This window comes from Bos javanicus, chromosome 6 (assembly GCF_032452875.1).
Source record: "Bos javanicus breed banteng chromosome 6, ARS-OSU_banteng_1.0, whole genome shotgun sequence".
Taxonomy (NCBI): domain Eukaryota; kingdom Metazoa; phylum Chordata; class Mammalia; order Artiodactyla; family Bovidae; genus Bos; species Bos javanicus.
Window position 1 is genome coordinate 66,352,332 of NC_083873.1, and position 22,934 is coordinate 66,375,265.

The window sequence follows — 22,934 nt, forward strand, 5'->3', positions numbered from 1 at the left end:
GATAAAGGTTAAACCCAAACTAGAAAATGAATGTGTACATTCACTTGGGGTTTCTGCTGAGAGAAGAAACACAGCCAGCATGTCAGTGTTTCCTGGGCTATAGTGCCTCCTGACTTTTGTCATCCTTTTCGTATCAGTCAGGGTTTTCCAGAGAATTGGAACCAATAGAAACAGAACCAACATACTTGCAAAAAGAGATTTACTTTAAGGAACTGGCTCATGAAATTGTGGAGATTGGAAAGTCCGAAAACAGGACAGTGTGCTGAAAACTCAAGCGGGATTTCTGTTTCAGGTTTGAGACAGAATTTCTACTCTGGGAAACTTCCATTTTCACTCTTGAAACTTTTAAGGGATAGGATAAGCCCACCCAGATCATCAAGCTGAATCTCCTTATTTAACAGTAGTTGGTTGAAAATGTCAATCACATTTACAAAATACATTCACAGCAACATCTAGACAAGTGCTTGACCAAATAACTGGGCACAACCTAGATAGCATGTTAAAAAGCAGAGATAGTACTTTGCCAACAAAGGTCCATCTAGTCAAGGCTATGGTTTTTCCAGTGGTCATGTATGGATGTGAAAGTTGGACTGTGAAGAAAGCTGAGCGCCAAAGAATTGATGCTTTTGAACTGCGGTGTTGGAGAATACTCTTGAGAGTCCCTTGGACTGCAAGGAGATCCAACCAGTCCATCCTAAAGGAGATTAGTCCTGGGTGTTCATTGGAAGGACTGATGCTGAAGCTGAAACTCCAATACTTTGGCCACCTCATGTGAAGAGTTGACTCATTGGAAAAGACTGATGCTTGGAGGGATTGGGGGTAGGAGGAGAAGGGGATTACAGAGAATGAGATGGCTGGATGGCATCACTGACTCGATGGACATGAGTTTGAGTAAACTCCGGGAGTTGGTGATAGACAGGGAGGCCTGGTGTGCTGTGATTCATGGTGTCACAAAGAGTCAGACATGACTGAGCGACTGAACTGAACTGAACTGATAGACTGATCAAGTTGACACATAAAATTAACCATCATTCCCCCTTATCCCCTTTACTATCATCCATTCATTCAGTAGATATTTACTGACCATGCATATAAGTGCCAAGCCCTTTTCTCAAGTCTAGAGAAACAGTGAATAAGACAAAGTCCCTGCCCTCCTGGAGTGATATTCTAGTGGGACACTGGGTGGGGGGAACCAAGAAAAGAGAGAATCAAGAGTTCTGCTCTAGCCTGAGATGCCTTTGAAAGTGAGAGTGGAAGTCGCTCAGTCATATCCGACTCTTTGCGACCCCATGGACTATAGAATTCTTCAAGCCAGGATACTGGAGTGGGTAGACTTTCTGTCTCCAGGGGATCTTCCCAACCCAGGGATCAAATCCAGGTCTCCTGCATTGCAGGTGGATTCTTTACCAGGTGAGCTACCAGAGAAGCCCAAGAATACTGGAGTGGGTAGCCTATCCCTTCTCCAGTGGGTCTTCCTGACTCAGGAATTGAACCAGGGTCTCCTGCATTGCAGATGGATTCTTTACCAGCTGAGTTATCAGGGAGACCCTTTAAACATACATAAGCTGCACTATGAGGAGGCCTTGCAACCCATTCCAGGATTCTTGCCTGGAGAATCCCATGGACAGAGGAGCCTGGGCTACAGCCCATGGTGTTGGACACGACTGAGCAACTACCATTTTCACTTCACAGGAGATGGGGGCCAGTCACAGGGTTTGTAAAGGAGAATACAAGATTAAGGAGAGTTATTAGTAACAATTTTTAAATTCTAAAATGTGGGATGTGATGCTCTATTGCTTGTGGAGGAACTGATTCCTCCATCAGTGTCTGGAATAGTGCCCAACACAAAGTAGGCACTCAATAAACATTTATTAGATAAAGAGCACAGTAATGTTGATTTAACTATATAGTAATGAAATCTGCTTTCAATGGGTAGCTACAGAAATGGACTCAATATTTTATATGTCAAACCACTTAAAGCTATGATTTCTAGCCGATAACAGAATACTTAAGGGATATGTACAAACTAATAAGCCTTGTGCAATTTAAGTGTTAATACCTTTGAGTTTGCACCAAGGTTAACAAAATATCTTAATAAAATTGTACCTTGTTTGCAGTGACTTGTGCTTAATGAGCTTTGGAGAAGGCAATGGCACCCCACTCCAGTACTCTTGCCTGGAAAATCCCATGGATGGAGGAGCCTGGTAGGCTGCAGTCCACGGGGTCACTAGGAGTTGGACACGACTGCGACTTCACTATCACTTTTCACTTTTCACTTTCATGCATTGGAGAAGAAAATGACAACCCACTCCAGTGTTCTTGCCTGGAGAATCCCAGAGATGGGGGAGCCCAGTGGGCTGCCGTCTCTAGGGTCACAGAGAGTCACACAGAGTCTCTAGGACACAACTGAAGCGACTTAGCAGCAGAAGCAGCAACAGCAGCAGTGCTTAATGAGCAGCATCTGTATGCTTCACTGGCTGATTCTAAATTCTAGAAACTTGTTTACTTTAAAGGGATTTCATAATAATGTAACTTAATGATGCATACAATACAAATCAAGTGATTCCATTTTACAAAAAAAATTTTTTTTTAGAATGCTGTGTCTTCTGCCTGGAATATTCTCCATAATCAAAGTCTGTCAAAAATTAGAAACAAGCCATGAGATAACCTAGTGAAAACCTCTCATTTATGGATGAGGAAACTGAGTTAATAACAAAACCAAGATGAGAACAGTTTTCAACTTCTAGTCCTTTGTTCTGTCCTCTCCCCACCTTCTAGATTCAATACAAGCCCCAGGTCCTCATGAAGCCTTCTGTGAACCCCAACATTTCTCACTTGTATGAACCCCTAATCATGGTCTATTCTATACCATTGAGCATTTGCTTAAAAACTTTTGTCACTCTCAATATTATGTCTTATTCTTGTATCTCTAAGGAGATTATTATCTCAAGGACAAAATGCATGTTTGATGATTCTCTTGACTGTTTCACAATCAAATCACATGCATTACCTTATTTTCTAATGTACTTGTCTCTTCTTTAATGAATCCAAGATTTTTCTGTTTGTCACTTCAACCCTGCTATCCTCTTTAGTATCAGAAACTTCCACATGCATGACTTTTTCAACCATACATTTGCACTATATTATATATATATGTGTGTGTGTGTGTGTGTGTGTGTGTATACACACATCCTTGACACCTAGCACTATAGCTGGCACATAGTAAGCAATCAATAAAGGTTGGGAGAAAGGGGGAGAGAGAGCATTCTTGAGGTTACTATCACAGCTACACAGAGGAAGTAAAATTTAAATTGAGCCTTGAAGAAAGCAGAGTTGGACACGATTTTGTGACTGAACAACAACAACAATCTGTGAAGAAGAGAAAAAAATGTTTGAGATAAAGAGTATTCTATGTTTTAACACTAGATTGGTTGCTTATTTTTTGTTAAATCTTAGGCAATTTACTTAACCTGAGTCTCAGTTTCCCCATCTGCTGAACTAGGAAAATGTTATATATTTCATAGTATTTTGAAAAATACTGAGATAAGTTACACAGTAGGATTTAACAAATAATAGTTACTAACAACAATATCAAAACATAATAATAATTCCTTGAATAAAGAAACCAATAGATGTTCTGGGTGAGGCATAGTGGGGAGCCTCATTATACTACAGCAAAATGCTTCACAGAGAGAAGTGATGACAGATGAGAATGAGAGTGAAACAGAGACCAGATTCAATCACCATTTCTCTTTCCAGCCAACTAAAAGCTTAAATCTATCAACTGCATTACTAAATTCACTGCAGGATGTGATGATGGTCAAGGACTGTGAAGTGGTTCATACTCAGCAAAAACCACATGAACTCTGAATCAGACAAAACATGGGTTGTAATCTAAGGTCTGGCACCTACCAGGGTGTAAACTTGAGACTGTTGTTGTTGTAAGACTACATGAGTAATATACGTGAAGCATCTACTATAATGCTAAGCACATCAGTTCAGTTCAGATTAGTCACTCAGTCGTGTCCAACTCTTTGCGACCCCATGAATCGCAGCACGCCAGGCTTCCCTGTCCCTCACTAACTCCCGGAGTTCACTCAGACTCATGTCCATCAAGTCAATGATGCCATCCAGCCATCTCATCCTCTGTCGTCCCCTTCTCCTCCTGCCCCCAATCCCTCCCAGCTTCAGAATCTTTTCCAATGAGTCAACTCTTCGCAAGAGGTAGCCAAAGTACTGGAGTTTCAGCTTTAGCATCATTCCTTCCAAAGAAATCCCAGGGCTGATCTCCTTCAGAATGGACTGGTTGGATCTCCTTGCAGTCCAAGGGACTCTCAAGAGTCTTCTCCAACACCACAGTTCAAAAGCATCAATTCTTCAGCACTCAGCCTTCTTCACAGTTCAACTCTCACATCCATACATGACCACAGGAAAAACCACAGCCTTGACTAGACGGACCTTTGTTGGCAAAGTAATGTCTCTGCTTTTGAATATGCTATCTAGGTTGGACACAACTTTCCTTCCAAGGAGTAAGCGTCTTTTAATTTTATGGCTGCAGTCACCATCTGCAGTGATTTTGGAGCCCCAAAAATAAAGTCTGACACTGTTTCCCCATCTATTTCCCATGAAGTGGTGGGACCGGATGCCATGATCTTTGTTTTCTGAATGTTGAGCTTTAAGCCAACTTTTTCACTCTCCACTTTCACCTTCATCAAGAGGCTTTTTAGTTCCTCTTCACTTTCCGCCATAAGGGTGGTATCATCTGCATATCTTAGGTTATTGATATTTCTCCCGGCACATGGTGGACACAATAAATCTTAGTTATCTTGTCTGTGATAAACCACGATCACATCTCACCTTCTGTACTTTTCTTTCTCCTGTTTGTCTCTGCCTCTTCCCAAGGTTTTCTCTATCTCTTTCTTCATCACCAGGTTCGCTGCTTGCCTACTAAAACCTTTCAACAGTGTTTACTGAGATCAATGTCATTGATAGAGCATTTATAGAGCACTGATTGTAAGTCAGGCACTGTGCTAATAACTCTAAATTTAGAGTTTTTATTTATTTACTTATTTAATTTATTTACCTGCTATATTGTCCTTGGAGGTACTTTAGACTCATCTGCATGAATGAGCCATGTCCCCTTCAGGTAAGTTAGTTTTCAAGTACATCAGCTTAAAGTTAAAGCCACAACATGTTAGGCCAAAGGTACTCACAATTCTTGTAGTTTCAAAAGTGTGTGTCTGGGCATAGTATAGAGAAAAACCAGGAAACCTGGATGAGGTATCAGTGGAATGCTAGGAAGCAACAATGAACAACAGTGGAAAGATAAAAGTAAAGTATAGCCAAGCATGTCTTTTTGACCAGTGAATTCATTCTACTTCTGGCAATTTAGTCTGAGGAAATAACAATGGGTATGAACAAAGATTTAGCTAAAAGGTGTTCTTTGCAGGCTTACTTTTATTTATTCATGTTTTATTGGCATATAACTGCTTTACAGTGTTGTATTGGTTTCTGCTGCACAACACTGTGAATCAGTTAAATGTATACATATATCCCCTGGCTCCTGAATCTCTCTCCCAACCCCCAACTATCCCAACCCTTAGGTCATCACAGAGCACCGAGTTGAGTTCCCTGTGCTATACAGCAGATTCCCGCTAGCTATCTATTCAGGTTTGTTTATTTAATAGTATGAAAGCAAAGCAAGCCTTAACATCTAAAAATAGATTGATTCAGTTATGGTTTATCCATATAGGCTATGAATACATTATGTCACAGAGGGATATTTATTAACATGAAAAGATGACCAGGTTATACTATTAACTGACAAAAGTAGATTACAAAACAAAATATACTGGCTGAGCTTGTGTCTGTAAGCATAAATGAATTAAAAAAAAAAAAAGACTAAAGGTTTAGCAAGATATTAAAAATAATGGACACTGAAGGTGAAATTATGAATTTTTAGCTTTTAATTTATTTCTTGATTGCTTTCTAGTTTTGAATGTTTCCATGTATCACTTTTGTAACAAGGAAAAATGCCATGTATATATACACATATATGGTATTTTTTCACATACATATGGCATTTTTTGTTTTATATGTAGTGTATTTCTATGGATTCAATGAATGGTAGTTTTGAAAAACAAAAATTACATAATTTATATATAGTGTATATATAATATATATTCTATACACACATACTGTTTTGTGAGTCCAGATAAAAGATGGATGGATGGATGGATGGATTAGATTAATCATAGAGGCATGATGGATCATAGACAAACTGTAGATTATATTGACTGATAGATGATGGATTCGATAAATAGCTTCAGCTGTGTCTGACTCTTTAGGACCCCTTAGACTATAGCCCACCAGGCTCCTCTGTACACGGGATTTTCCAGGAAGAATACTGGAATGGGTTGCCACGCCCTCCTCCAGGAGATCTTCCTGACCCAGGGATCAAACTCGTCTCTCTTAAGGCTCTTGCATTAGCAGGCGGGTTCGTTACCACTCGTGCCACCTGGGAAGATTAGATAGATAGATAAATAGATACTACTAGCGCCAGTCAGACGTGACTGAGCGACTTCACTTTTACTTTTCACTTTCGTGCATTGGAGAAGGAAATGGTAACCCACTCCAGTGTGTTTGCCTGGAGAATCCCAGGGACGGCGGAGCCTGCTGGGCTGCCTTCTCTGGGGTCGCACAGAGTCGGACGCGACTGACGCGACTTAGCAGCAGCAGCAGCAGCAGCAGCGCCACCTGGGAAGCTTAGATAGATAGATAGATAGATACCCAGGGGACATGCAGAACCAGATGTCTAGCAAGACAGTGTAATGAGCCCGACGCAGTATCATCAGTTACAGGTTAACTAAAACAAGCGAATGTCGTGGCAGCTGTGCCTGAGGCTTTTTTTCTCGGTCAGGTCGACGCCCACGGCAACATTCTCCTCAGTACCCTGGAGATCAGGAACGAGACGAGCGGCTCTGAAGTGCTCACGGGCGTGGGAGACCCCAAGACCACCATGTACTCCTACGACAGCGCCAGCATCCAGTACCGCAAGCCAATGAGCAGCCGCGAGGGGTACGGGCGCGCGCTGGACCGGCACGGCGCGCACAGCAAGGGGCGCATCCGCAGACGCGCCTCGCAGCTCAAAGTCAAAATCCCCGACTTGACTGACGTGAATTCCATAGACAAATGGTCCCGAATGTTCTTCCCCATCACCTTTTCTCTTTTTAACGTCGTTTATTGGCTTTACTATGTACACTAAGGTCTGTCCCAATGGTTCCTAAACGACTTCTTTCCTCTTCTTTTGGTTTTTAACCCCACAGGTCCCTAGCAGCGATACTGCTGTGCTTTTTGAGGTAAGAGATTCAGCCATCCAATTGGTTTTCGGTCTTGCATATCAATTTTATTACTGCACCATGTTTACTTCAAAAAGAAACGAAAACTATTTTTTTCCAGTCTACTGTGGTCCAGGTTATTGGCTCTTTCAGAGCTTTGTTAATTGCCATGTTTACAAACACACACACACAAAGAGAGAAATTAGATAGGTAGATCTTTAGCAGTTCTAGTCGCCCTGGATTTTATTATTTTTTAAATGCAAGTGAAAAGAGGGCTTAGCTCTCGGTGTGCATGGCCTCCTGGTAAACTGTAACAATCTCATGCTGCCAAAAAACAATACAATTTCCAGGATCTCAGAAGAAAAAAAAACAAAGCCATTGATAAGTTACAGATTTCCAGGAAGAAGGGAAAACAAAAAGGAGCCCAGAAGAAGAAGGAAGATTCCTTTCCACTCTCCATCTTCCCCAGGTCCATTGTAGGAGTCCCTGCTCCACAGAGAAAGAGGGAGAGATAGGCAAGCTGGAACCCAGGTTATACAAACTCAGCCTGCCATCTTCACCCCACCTTTAAGCCGGATATTCTGAAAAATGCTTCTTTCTCAGACTTCCAGGGAGATTTTAAAAATTAACATGAGAATCCAACATGGTAGCCATTGGGAACATTTTTCTTCTCTTGTTAAGAATGAGTTTGGGGGGCAGTGATTAATTTTGTAAACTATTTCAAATGAGCAGCCCTGAACTTATTTCCTTAGCCTGGAATCACTTGACCTCATGCCATGAAGCTATGGCGTCACACTGTCCTAGTTCCTCCTTCAGAGATTAAGAGAAAGGGGGCTGGGGCAGGTGGGCTTTGAAGAAGGGAATGGTAAGAATTTTTGCTTGAGAAAAATATTGCCCTTTCCATGAGGAAGGCAAGACTTACATGCTGTGAAAAGGGTGCCTGGGCAGTTACCTGAACTGCCAAATCTTTAATCAAATAGTATATATTTATTTCTTAGCTTTCCAGAGAGCAGTATCTAATGGTGACAAGCTAGTTGCACAGCGCTAGTTTCTCAGCTAGCACAGTATGCCTCTGCTCTCTGAGCTCTGCATTCCAACACATGAAATGAATGCGTCAGGAAATGCACATATACCCACTTTAGTATCATTTCCCTTCAAGGCCAGATTTCTGTTTTAAAGAAAACCTTCAAAACAGCAAAACCACAGATAACAACATCACTGAGCCTTCAGACATTTACAACAGCCCCCAAATGACAGCCCTTCTCTACCATCATTACTGCTTCTGCCTTATCTCTGCTCATGGGTTACTTTGCTCATCATAGAAGGAGTATTCCCTCAAGAGCTCAACACACAATTCTAATCAAATCCAACCAACTACAGTTGAGATTCACCTCATTTATGTCAATAAAGCCTCATTATTTTTTTGCAGTGTGTGTTCAGCCTGAGTATGTATATAAGAATTCTATATATTCATTTCCAAGATTGAATGAAACCTAAAGTTGACAGACTAGTCATAAAGGCAATTTGGGACCTGATCTACGGATGTGGTATGAGTTGAGGTAATAATAGGGAGGTTTGCCTCATTTGATGACCTGGCTTTCTCCCTAAAGCTGATGAGGGCCCCTGTTTACAATAGCATCAGCTGCTAGAGATTATAATCTTAACTGAAAAGAGGAGGCTGAATTTGCACTGATAAATCCAAGGAGAGAGAGTTATAAAGTGTTCTTTTAGAAAGCAAGAGGAAAAGAGAACCCTCAAATAAAAAAACGGTTATGCTATAGATAATATATGTTAGTAAGAAAATAAAAACACTGCTTTAGTTGGACAAATAATTTCAGTGGTTTCATGAGAAATGAATCAGGCATGGGGACCAAATTTCGTTTGTTTTCAGTTGTACAGTCATAGTTCCCTGGTCTAGGAAATCTCCATCCTCTAGGGATGAAGCGATCCATTTCAGAACTCTGAGTAGTTAGTTCCTTGACAGGGTGATGTTTTTCCATAGTGCAATGCCCAGAGTAGGATGTAGCCATACCAGTGATTGTAAGGTTAATATTCCCAATGACCACCCAGGAACCACCATGTAGTCATTTATTTAAAACACAGGAAGGAAGACTTTTGGCTGATACCTAACAGGAATGAATCATTTTGATGTAAAAACTCTTTTAAAAAGTGTTTAAGGATGAAATGCTAATTCAGAAATGAAGTATCTGTTGATCCATGTTCCATAGCAGAACAATTTCTCTGTATTTACTTGTGTGGCTCACTCTTCTTGGAAAAGATTGAGTAATTTATAATTTTATTATTATGATCTTGCCTTAAAAGTCTGAAGAATTTGATGCTTGTAGTTTTAGATGTAAAGCATCTCGGAGAGAAAAAGAACATTTTGAATTCTTATCTCTTATCCTTTGTAAAATGTAAAACTAGTAAGCCTGAATTCATTATCAGGCACAAAATGGTGTCACAGTATGCCCCTCTGGATGTAGACAGGCACACAAGTAAGACACAAATCCTGTTAAATATCTCTGATTTTAGAGGAGATGACAGCCAGAAAAATTGAAAAGCTGCCCTATTGCTAATTAATAAACTCTGTCCCCACTTCCTTCATCTGGATACTTCCTAACCAAATCCTCTCCTCCTTGGCCCTCACCCTCTCTCTTTCCAGGCTGAACAGTACACAGAAAAATATTCTTCTCTGCCTGTCTGCCTTGTCTCACCCAAACTGATGGACATAAAACATAAAACTTGCTAGACTTTCTTAAGTACTCTCAAACTGGCCCCCATTCCTGAAAGATTCAGATCATTACCTTTTAGCTGTGTTACTGTTTAAAGTTTGTTTTCTTTTAGCCATGAAAATAGCCATAATCTCCTAAGTTATCCAAGTGGCAGTAGAGGCTAAATATTGCATGAACTCACTCTCTCATGCCACAGTCATGTCCAGGGGACCCCATGTTCACAAACTGTGATATAAACTGTCATAGACTCAAGCTGTGTGGACCCAGCAGAGATCTCATCATTCATTTGACAATGATGACTACACACTCATTTCTACCAGTCAAGTTTCATGACTTAAAATACCAGGGGTGACACGTGCGTTACACTCACCAGCTTTGCGAGGCAAAGACCCAGGTAAAGACGTATTTTGGGCTTGAATTATCCAGGATTGTTGCCTCCATCCTCTCCATTGCCAAATAGAAACAGCAGACTGGTTGGTAATTCTGTTGACGAAATGATATGTGTTTTCATATATGCCATGTTTATTGTGCATTACAATCAATGAAGGATCTTGAAAACGCAAAGAGAAAATGTGGTGCAGAGAATAAAGTTTGGTTTATGGATCCAAGGATAGGCTTTCCTTAAAAAGCACTATGTACAATACACAGAAATGTTGACTAAATTCCATCTTTCTAAAATCAATGACTACTTTATAAATATTCATTTCAGAAAGAGCTCAATCAAAATTTGCCAAGTGAAACAAACAAACAAACTAAAAAAAAAAGATCTATTTATAATGCTAGAAGGAAAAGATCTCCAAGATTTCTTATATGGACCATTTTGAATAGTATTTTACAAAGGGTGATGTGCCACAGGTTGTTTTTTTTTTTCCTTTTCTGAACAAAATGTAATCAAATATTTATCCCAGGAGCTAGGGTAAAGAAATGGGCAAGCATTTGTTCATGTTGGTTCAATCAGCAGTTACTGGGATGAGGAGGACAGAAAAACAAACAACAAGATCAGATGCTTGAAAGCAAACAGTCAACACTGAGGTGAAGTTGTTAATGGAATGTAGAATAATATGTAAACTTCCTTGTAAATTCTGTACATAGTTCATTGAACTGTTCCTTGTGGTGTGGTGGTCCTCTGCTTCTGGGTGGATGTCTGAAAACTCTGAGCATTGTAAATAATGTCAGCTTAAAAGGCACTTGCTTTTTTTTTCATGAAGTGAAATGACTAGTGATTTGGGCCCAAACCAGAATCCTTTTAGCTCTTGCTCTTTCTCTGCCATTGTGTGTATGCAGTTGTATAATTCTGCCTGGTGTCTCTGATCACTGCCTCATGCTCCAACCCCACTGAAAGGGATTGGAGCTGCCAAGAAGGCTGCACCCCTATGGGCCTTGGGAATAGCACACCAGCAGAACCTTAGTGAGCCACTCCTGGAACTATGCCATGAAAAGTAGACGTGTGTTTATCATCCATGGCTACTCATATATTCAGATGCCGAATTACCCAAGCTCTTGAGGGAGTCAGGAATGGAAGATGTGGTCAAAATCCGCAGGGAATCCAAAGCTTCATTTGCACCAATAGCTTTAGCTTCTACCTTCTTTCCTTCCCAGAACTTTTAACAAGAATATAAATGGACGGATGGTTGATCAGGGTAAACAGTGAAATGTACAAATGATGGGAAGGAGAAAAGGAAGAGATAGCCAACAACATTGATAACACCAACTGGCTGACTCAAGCCTGAAAGATCCAGAGGTAACCACATCCCTGTTTTTGAAAGGTAAAAAGGAATACTGGTATAAATGGACTGGGTATTAAGACAAGTCTTTTTCAGCTGTTGTGTCAAAGTTATGTTTGGTATGTGCTAGTCAAATTTAAGAGAGAATCTGGTAATTAAACGTTCTCAGATATATTTCTCCCAAGTCCTGGTGAAATATTCTTGAAAAAGCCTTCAGAATGGTGGGATATTATGCCATAAGATGTGTTTCCATGCAAACTGGCAGTCCCATAAAGGGTGATGGTGTCTTCAGAAATTCCGAGCAAGGAGGGGCATAGCTTGGTTTCTTGGCAATATTTGAGGGCAAACAAGGTTTTTCTTCCAGGTAGGAATTTAGCAAGGCATGGCTTTTATTGCCAGCATTTTGAGTGCAAGGAGCTATTGTGAGACATTTTGGCTCCAAAATGTGCCACCTAGGATCCACCATCAATGGAGTAAGAAAAATGCCCTATTGAAACTAATCAAGTCCATTTCTAGGTCCAGAACACATTATGATTTTGCCTAAATCCTGCTTTTTCCAAATAACTGAAATCAACTGAACTGTCAGAAAACTGCATTATTAGAGGCTGCAATTTCACAAACATTTGAAAAGGAAATCCTTTTCCATAGACAAATTGCAAACTAGAAAATACTAAGTGCCTGTAAGGATAAGCATCATTTTGTGTTTGTTTTTATTCTTCCAAAGCAAGAATTCCCTTATTCAAACTGAAGAAGTCTAACAGTTCTTTGTTTTGTTTCATTTTTCCTACTTCAAAAGTTCTTGGTACATCAAGGGACTGGCAACCATTCCTAGTTGGCCTCTGTACTTTGCACACCCTAGAGCAATTAGCACTCATCACCAAGGCTTCAATAGGAATTAAGTGTGGGGAAAAAGGAAGTACGTTTCTGAATCAGTTGGATTAGAAGCCAAAGGATAAATAAGAGCAACCAGTATTGTAGTCTGACTCCTACTTCTCCCTGGGTTTCCTTTTGAAGAAAAGCAGGGAAGGGGGAACATTTTCTACTATAATTTTTTAGAGGTGAAATTTATTCAAATATAATATGTTTATGCATTTTGGAAGTCTGGCAATGAAAAGCAGATTACCTCTTTTGTGTCCATTCCTTCCTGGTGCCATTGCCATCATGCTGCATGCCTTAACCCAATGAAATCAGTTCATTTATTTTTCTTTTTTCATTTCCAAATCCTCATAAGCTGTCTTGTCAGTAAATAGCAGAAAGCTTAAGCTTCTTTGGACTTACACTGCAGATCTTCAATGAAATCTACAGAAACAATGAATGTTAATAATTTCCCCAAATTCTGACTCTTATTGCCTTTGACAGGGCTGTAGAGGTAGGCTACATAATCACAGCAGCCTCTCCTGAAATGCCTTGGATCATTTCTCTTTTCTGCTTTCCTGCCCCTTATATTCGGAGAAGGCAATGGCACCCCACTCCGGTACTCTTGCCTGGAAAGTCCCATGGATGGAGGAGCCTCGTAGGCTGCAGTCCATGGGGTCGCTAAAAGTCGGACACGACTGAGCGACTTCACTTTCACTTTTCACTTTCCTGCATTGGAGAAGGAAATGGCAACCCACTCCAGTGTTCTTGCCCGGAGAATCCCAGGGACAGGGGAGCCTGGTGGGCTGCCGTCTATGGGGTCGCACAGAGTTGGACACAACTGACGTGACTTAGCAACAGCAGCAGCCTCTTATATGAAGAGTACACGTATTAACCTAAACCTTCTCTCTTACAGTTTAAAATAAACTGTAAATAAAAATCATTGGCTCAAACCTAGAAAAATTATCTACACCAAAGTTTGATGATAAGACCATCTCCTTATAGTTGTAATGTGGTGAATTCACACTATATCAATTTTTTTAGTATCTATTTATTTGGCTGCATTAGGTCTTAGTGGGCAGCACTCGGGATCACGCGATCTTCACTGTGGTACAGGGACTCGCTGGCTGTGGCACATGGACTCAGTAGTTGCGGCATGATGGCTTAGCTGCCCACAGGCATGTGGGATCTTAGTTCCTGGGGCAGGGATTGAACCCATGTCCTCTGCATTGCAAGGTGGCTTCTTAACCACTAGACTGCCAGGGAAGTCCCTGTATCAATTCTTTTACACCAAACTTGTTTATCCATGTACTTCTTCAGTCTTAATTGTACACCATTTAAAAATCTATTATTATTCCTCCCAGAATGTCTAAACATTTACATAGCATACCACCAGTTACAGGCTATTCTCTAGGAACTTGACCTACTTCCTCCCTTCTGTATCTGATTCCTGTTACAGATTTCCACTTCTATGTATTATCCTACCTTCAGCCTCCTAACAGATATTAAATATAGTTAGTAATTGGACAGGTCATATGCAAACCGTCTAAAGCGGCCTGATAAAATATGTAGAACATCTTTTTCCTCCAGACAACATTTCTACATTTTGAGAACAGAAAGTTCTCCAAAACACATACCAAGTGATGTGTAGCCTGACATTAAAAAGTTAAGTACAAATGAGCTGCATGCTGGGGAGAAGGAAATTATAATGAACAGAAAATACCTTGGAATTAGGATTTTGTGACCTTGACTTTATGCTGTCACTATTACAGCCCAGTTGTGTAACTTTGGACATATTACCAGATGACCTCCAATTCCCCTTCCAGAACTAAATTTCAAAGGGAATTTTAGGGAGGTGCATTTGTACAAGAGGTTACCAGAAAGTTATAGGAGTCCCATGGCCCCTGCTAACACAGCCCCACAAACTCAGTAATATTCCTTGTCTCATGTCTTTGGGAGTAAGCCATCTGGTGTAAAGTGAACTGAATTCAAAACTTGTTTATATTCCTCTAAATATATATATAGAGAGAATATACAGTTAAATTTTCAGGCAAGTGGCAAAAAAATATTTTATGATTTTAGTAGTGTTCTCCACTACAATATTGCCCTATCATAGCACTGGAGAGTCTCAGATAACATAAATCACCATGGTCTCTATTTTCAGATATCTGGAAGATGTTGACTCCTTAGACCATTCTTTCTAATTCAGTCAGGAAGTGGTCATGAAATGCCCCTCCTGAGTGGAAAAGCCAACTTCTAAGCAGCATCTGAGCAGAAATACTGTTACAGCGCCCATCAGTGTCCCTTCCCCTCCTAGACACCATCGCTGTCATGTAAGGGGAATAAGAAGATAGGGCTGAATTCTCAGGTGAGAAACAGCTGCTCATCTGTTGGAAAAGATTTCAGGTCTGTTATCCACTCTCTTTGCCCCACTTCTCCCACCTCTTCTCATCCCCCACTTAAACAATTAAATCTGCCAAATGTTTTAGGCACAGCCATGGCAAAAACTGAAAGTTTACTTACTGAATTGCAATCAGCATTTTAGCTATTCATATTTTTTAGAGCATGCATCGTCCCCATTCCAATCTCTAAACAAGATCCTCATTGAGCTTTCTGCACCGGGATGTTCTTAAGTTTTTTCCCCTATTTTATAAGATAACTTTCCACCTCTCAACTTCCCTGATTCTCCTGAGAGCCCCTGGCCATTCAAAACTGTTAAGACTGCCTAGAAATTCTTCCCTTCCATCATAGGCCAGTCTATGAAGGAGACAGTCTCTTTTTTGTAAAGTTAACTTAATATTCTGCCCCTCAACCTCATATACCCTATAAAAATTTCCTATGTGCAGGTGTACTCGTCACTGGGGCTTCCCAGGTGGCTCAGTGGTAAAGAATCTACCTGCCAAGCAGGAATTGTGGGTTCAATCCTTGGGTTGGGAAGATCCCCTGGAGACGGAAATGGCAACCCACTCCAGTATTCATGCCTGAACAATCCCATGGACAGGAGCCTGGCAGGCTACAGTCTATGGGGGTTGCAAAAGAATCAAACATGACTTAGGGACTAAATAACTACAACAACTCATCACTTCTCTTAAAGAAGTGGGAAAATACTACTTTTTCTGGTTTCCCTACTTTTTACCTAGAGATGGTTTCATATTTAATTTTATCTTTTTCAAAACAGAGAAGCAGTCCTAAATCTTCACATTTTCACCCAGTTGAGAGTAGTACTTATTAACATGTATATCAATTAGAATTCATTCAGAAGCAAGTTAACAAAAGATACTAAAAGTAACTTTAGCAATCAAAATGTTATCTCATATAACAGTAAGTTAGAAGTAGGGTAGTTACTGGATTCATTGTTTCAATAGCCCAATGGTGTCATTTAGGACCCAAGTCTCTTCCCTAACCAGTTCTTCTTAACCCTGTATGTTATCAGCACCCATTAGGGTTGCAAAGTAGCTACACTCATGCACTCATCTCAAGTGGAAGAAATATAGGAAAGCTCTGCTTTGGGTTTCTTTTTAAGAGCAAGGCCATCTTTCCCAAAACACTCCCCCAGCAGTTTTCTCTTTTGTCCCATTGGCCAGGGTTAGAGTACACGCTTATTCCTGGACCAGTCTCTGGTAAAAGGAATGGGTTTATCATGACTGGTTTACAACATTAACCACCCCTGCTCCCACCCCCTACCCTACTCCCACCCCCTCACCACACCCCCGTCTGGTGCTTGGGGCAAAGGGATGGGATGGAAAATATTTAACAAAAAGATGGAAGAATGGCTTTTGGCTACATACCTAATGACTGTTACACATTGGTCTAAGGCATCAGAAAATACTTTCCCACCCACAATTTCCTAATATGACCTTCACTACAATGTTGTGAATATGATGACAATACCAGGATCTGGAAATAGAGGCTCAAATAAGCTAAGTGATTAACCCAAGATCTGATAACTAGTTACTGATGGAATTAGTATTCAACCTGTTTTTCTTGGCTCCAAAGGCAAAGATTTTTCCACTCACTACACTGTCTGGAATTAATCTTTTTACCATGATGATGCAGTTTGTGGGCAGTCCAAAGATAGTGGAGAATAGGGGAAAAGAGTAATTTCCCCTCTCAACAGCTCTATACTATGCCCAGTAAACATTCTTGCTCTTTTTTTAATCCTTCTCCTCCATCCTCCCTCCATCCCTCACACTAAAGCCTTTCATTATTCTCTTGAGGGAACATGCAGGACTAGTTTGTGCCACAACTAAGTAGCCTGAAGTGTGCCCATTTGCTTGAGATAGTGCCAGCATATAATTATTAATAGATCATTTCACTCTCAAAACTGTCCATTTAGATGAGCTATATAGTCATGCTAATTATGAGGTCTCATAATTCCCACATCTGGAGGATATGGGAAATATTAATGTTAACATTAACACCTTGGAGAAAATGTCCTGGCTCCCTATGAATCCTTCATTCATGATTGGCCTCAGTCTTCTTCATCACTCATGCTCATTTCTTTTCTCACCATTCCCCTTCCTCAGCTTCAAGCAAGCTAATCCTCAGGCTTTCCCTTCCTTTCCAAAGCAACAGTCACCTATCATCCCAAAATGTTCTCATTGCTGTGCTTGAATTTTTACATTTTGCCTTCAATGCCCAGATTTGCCTCCTCCCGGCTCCTCCCTTATGTTGGAGTATGAATCGGGCCAACATCATCCTACCATCTGTCCTACCGCCTGTCCATGGTAGAGTCTGTACCTGCTAATTTAATAACTTATGTTGCTAAATGCAGCCATAGAGAAGCACATTTCCATAATGGATGTTACTTCAGGATTATATACAATACCTGTGAGACACGTGTCACCTACACCCTCCCCCAAGTTATTTTTAGTCCCATAGAGCCTATGTCTGCAACCTCTAAATGGATTTTTTTTAATGCAGTCAAAATTGCAATTGAATCCATGTTAGGGTCTGTGCCAAGTGGTCATTGAGATTTTTTTCATTGCTTATGACTATACACATCCTAACACCACCATTCTTGATCCTGCCAGCCTAGCAGATCTTGACTTCCTAGGCTAATTACTGCTGCTTTTCCTTTATGGAAAAAGAATTTTTATTCAGAGTTTCATTTTCCCCTAATTTACCCAAGGCTGGCTTATTAAAATCTTTGAATTTAGATTCTATGAGGTGTTTACTCTTGAAGCTGGGACTATACTGCATAACCAGAACATTCTGATGTGAATTCTAGAGAATCCTCCCAGAGTATGGCATACCAAATTCCAAGAAATAAATAGAAGGTTTAAAACTGTCTAAGGGGGATGGACAGTTCTTGACATGCACCACTGTCCCTCAAGACTGCATAAAATAGATATGCAGAGAAATACCTTTTCTGCCCCTCTCCTTTCAACTGTTAACTTCCCTGGTCTCCTGTTACATATAGTATTTACTTATTTGCATAAAAATACATCTTCAAGCCTTACCTCAGAGTGGCAACCAGCCATCCCAGTTTTACAAGATAATGTATTTTTCCACTTGATATTTCCCCAATTACATTGAATTGCAGCATATCCGCTTTTTTTTTTTAAGCTAATCAATTTCATGTTAATATGTTTCCTACATTTTTGAAATACTCACTGGATAAAGCTTGAACTATTTTGTATTTTGCAACAATGTCCCCGAGACACTTAGGGTTAAGTCCCTTGATGATGAATATATTCATTGACTATGTTGCTCAACTCATTATTTTAGAGAGGATCAATAACTCCCTTGATAAAAATAAAGTGGCATTCTTACAAAGTCAAGATTGCATGAGGGTTTTGGAAATCCCAAATGATATTAATGTTTACAGGGACTTTTTTTTATATATATCTTTAAGTAAGCTTTTTGTTTTTGACCACCAGACAGCATTTTGTGCCATTGTGATGGAATCCTATTAACTAATGTGAAATAATGTGTCATGTCATTTAAAAGGTTAATGAAAATGTAAAGTGGAAGCTTTAATACTGTCTCAATACAAATAAAACTGTTTTTGAGAGAAACTCATCTGGGTTAGGGTGGCTTGCTTGAAAATTCTCCTGGCTGTCGGTCATCTCTGAATAATTATTTCACTCCTCTGATTTTAACCAAGGAAACTCAACTTGAGGCAAAGGTCTTTATATGATGATTCAAGAGGTTTAGGAAAGCAGGACTCACTAGGGTAAAGACTGTGAAAATTACTATCTTGCCAGCAATGGAACACCTCTTTGGCTACCACCCTACCTAAAACTTGATTGAATCCAAACATGAGCTGAACTTTCCTGCTATTTTAATTCACAGCACACTGTACTACATAACTGGATCTTTCAAAAGCAGGTGCTACATATATACAGAAAGAAATGCATACCTTCTGTTGCCTCTCAAAATCCATTATGCTAAACTCACCAAATATGTTAGAATATGTTAAATGTTTTGATCCTTGTGTTTTTTCAGTCTCCACTAATCATTTTGCTGAATTGTCTACTACCCTCCTATTGAACAGGAATTAGCTAATTCATTTCTTGAATGGCATTACAGTTCTTGTAAATAACCTCTTTGTCCATCTCTATTTTTCAGCTGGCAGAACTTTAATTACAAAGGTATATAAATTATACTATTTTAATGTTCTTTTGGTCTTTCGACATAAGCATTTGCTTTCATACATAAGCAGATATTTTGTATACCTACCAGACCACTAAAAAGCTAAATGGCAAGAATGAGTATTTCTGGAAACTTATAAAAATCTTAATGCAATGAGACAGGTTTAACCAATGCCAAGAAAGAAAAGGTAGACTCCTTACTTTTATAATTCAACTTTCTATTTTGTATCAGTATATGCTGTATTTTCTGACTGAAACTGCTGTTCTAATGAAACTTGTGATTTTCTGTAGTTTGCTTTATACATTTGAAACCAAACTTTCATACAGTGTGCTTGATTGTATACCCTTTCTGTTAGGGATTTGATTAAATATCGTAACCATTTCCTTAATTCCTTTTTACATGCTTAAAGTATTTGACGTTAGGCTGTCTCAAAAATGATCTCTGGACAAAATCCATGAAGCCTGTAGACTGTGATTTATACACATGGAAGAAATAGGTTTTCCTCTTAGCAGTGAATCAGTGACTAAGAAGCGGTTCAGTGTCTTCTGATTCCTGACCCTTCTACCCTTCATGGCCTTTTTTCTATTCATCACTCATTGAGTAATCGTGTATTCTTCTAAAATGCAAACTCAACTTCATGCAATCAGGTATGGACACAAGAAATGCTTGTGCTCTCGATTTCAGGACTAACAGTCTCATACCCTAGCTGTCACGGGACTGTAGTTTACTCAATATTTTGTTAATAATGTGGCTTTGCTATAAAATAAGTTGCTGTTTGCTTTGCTTTGGTACTACAAGGTTTTCAATGTTGCAGCAAATGAAAGGAAGAAACCATGTTTGAAGGCTGGTGTCAAAAACCATCAGCTATACTTAACAAAAGCCGTCGTGCAGCTTCTGAAATGTAGTTTACTGCTGTAAATATGTACAATTTATGTTAGCCTGTTAATTCCTAAAACACAAATAAAACTTTTTTTATTAAAAATGCCTACATATAAAAAGTTTACTTTGTACTGTTTAAAAACATGCAAGATTTCAGGCATATCTTTTTATAATCCTTAAAAATGTTTTGAATTCTGAATCTATTGTTTAGGAGCTTTTATTATAAAATTTAATACAAAACAAAATCCCTTTATTTGGAAGAAATTATTTGCAGTATTATCCAACAATTGGGGAAAAAATACCAGCACTTTTCCAGGAGTTTATTTCTATACCACTTTGATTTTTTTTTTAATATTCTTTAAGATAACATGCCTTACAAACATTTGAACATATGAAGTGTTTATATATTAGGGAACTAAAAAGAAGAAATGAAGTTTCCTTGTATTTAAAAAATGATGCCTAAAATGAATTTTAATAGCATCCATTTGTGAGGTGCATTATGTCATTTTTCTTTTAAAAATCTCCACTGTAAATAAGAATAGTAGAGTCGGCCTATTTGTCAGTCTTTCCTAATTTGAAGACTTCCAACCTCTGAACTCATTCTCTCCCTTCACAAATAATAATATGTTGACAATAAAATAATGAACTGACAAAAGGTGTGAAGCTCATTTATCCATTAATTGGTGATTAGTAGAATAGCTTTTCAGTAAGAGTCTAAATTCCAGCCTAGAGATAGATGGCTTTAACTTCCGTCCAGCAAAAACTGAGCATCTGCACTTGTATCATCAGAGATTTGACCTGCAGAGTAACAGGGTTTGGACATTCAACACTTCGCTACTATTTCCCGAAGATGACGTAATACAATGGGAGAAATAAATGGCCATCCAGTTTTAAACTAGAAAATCACAAGCATATATGTAACATGTTTAGGAGCTACTATAAGGATTATAGATATAAGAAGCTAGTGAAAGATAGGTATTTGTGTGTGTGTGTGTGTGTGTGTGTGTGTGTGTGTGTGTGTTGTCACTAGTACCAGCCAAGGATATGGAGAAATTGGAACCCTTGTGTACTGTTGATGGCAATGTAAAATTATGTCATGGTTATGGAAAACAGTATGGAGATTTCTTAAAAACAGACCTACCATGTCATTCAACAATCCCATGTCAAGGTTACTTATCCAGAATAATTGGAAACAGGCTCTCGAAAAGATATCTGTACTCCTATGCTAACTGCAGCATTTGTCACAATAGCCAAGAGGTGAAAACCCATTTAATTGTCCATTGATAGACAAATGGATTTTTTTTGTGGTATATACATATAATAGGATATTATTCAGCATTTCATAAAAGAAGGAAATCCTGGGGACATTATAGTAAACATATGAAATATGCTAGTTATAGGACAAAGGCTGCATGATTCCACTTATATGAAATATCAAAAGTAGTCCAATTCTTGAAGCAGAAAGCAGAATGGGGATTGTTAAAGACTGGAGGAGGGGGAAACAGGGAGCTGCTGTTCAGGGATAGTGTTTCAATGCTGTGCAACAATGCATGTAGAGTTAACAATACTGTGAAAAAGTGAGTCACTCAGTCATGTCCAACTCTTTGCAACCCCATGGACTGTAGCCCACCAGGCTCCTCGGTCCATGGAATTCTCCAGGCAAGAACACTGGAGTGGGTAGCCATTCCTTTCTCCAGAAGATCTTCCTGACCCAGAGATCAAACCTGAATCTCCTGCATTTCAGGCAGACTATTTACCATCGACATGTATTGCAAGCTTAAACATTTGTTAAAGAGAGTAGACTTTTTGTTTATGTTTTTTAACCACAATTTTTTAAAAAAAAGAAAAAAATGCAAAGTGGTATGGCCACTTTGAAATAGTTTGACAGTATCCTACAATATTAAATATGGTTGTGCAAAATGCTTGAGCAATCACATTCCTGGGTATTAGTTTGAAAACTTATGTCCACATAAACACCTGCCTGTGCATGGTTACAATGGCTATATTCATAACTGCCCCCCAAATGAAAAGAACCAATTTCCTTCAATAGGTGAGTATAAATGGTGGTATATCTATACAATGAAGTATTATTCAAAGGGAAAACAGAAATGAATTATTGAGGCAAAAAGACCTGGAAGAAAAGCATACTTACTGCTAAGTGAAAGAAGCCAGTCTGAAGACTATACACTATATGATTCCAATTACATGACATTCTGAAAAAGGCAAAACTATAAAGACATTAAGAAAAATCACCAGTTGTCTGGGGAGCAGAGGAAGGTGAAGAGGGATGAATTGATAAAAGCATTTTTAGGGTGTTGAACTATTCTGTAGAGTCAGAAGATGTGTTAGTTCACAACCTCAAGGGCAATCTGAAACCAGCCCCCCAACTCCCATCCACATAGGGCAAGGAGAGAACTAAGAAAGAGATGAACCACTCCAGAGTGGCAGGTGGTGGCTTTAACAAACAAGGCAATGTACGAGACTTGTCTTGGGCAACTAGATCTCTGCAACCCGCCCAAATCTTAAAAGTTAACACAGAAGCTTTAACTGAGTTTAGTTAGTTTAGTTTAGTCTCAATAGCTCATTATTATCTCAGGCAGGATCCTTGGGGCAGCTTCTGGGAGTAGAAAAAGCAAGCAGAATGCATATTCCAAGGGCAGGGGTGGGGATAAGGAGCCTCTTGTTTCCTGGGTCCAGCTCTCAGGTCAACAGATGGTCACATCCTCTTGATGACCTCCCTCAACAACATGACATCAGGCATTCGTCACAACTCAGAACCATTCAACACAAAGAATAAACCTTAATATATG

The 22,934-nt window shown here is 39.5% G+C and overlaps 1 protein-coding gene across 1 annotated transcript in view; it reads left to right on the plus strand.

The window, feature by feature from the left end:
* The window catches only part of GABRB1 (gamma-aminobutyric acid type A receptor subunit beta1), a 463,967-nt gene extending 443,737 nt beyond the window's left edge, over positions 1-20,230 (plus strand). Inside the window, exon 9 of the mRNA XM_061420069.1 lies at positions 6,920-20,230. Coding sequence (XP_061276053.1) covers positions 6,920-7,264 — 345 coding nt within the window. The 3' untranslated portion in view covers positions 7,265-20,230. The remainder of the gene's footprint in view (positions 1-6,919) is intronic.
* The last annotated feature ends 2,704 nt before the right edge of the window (positions 20,231-22,934 follow it).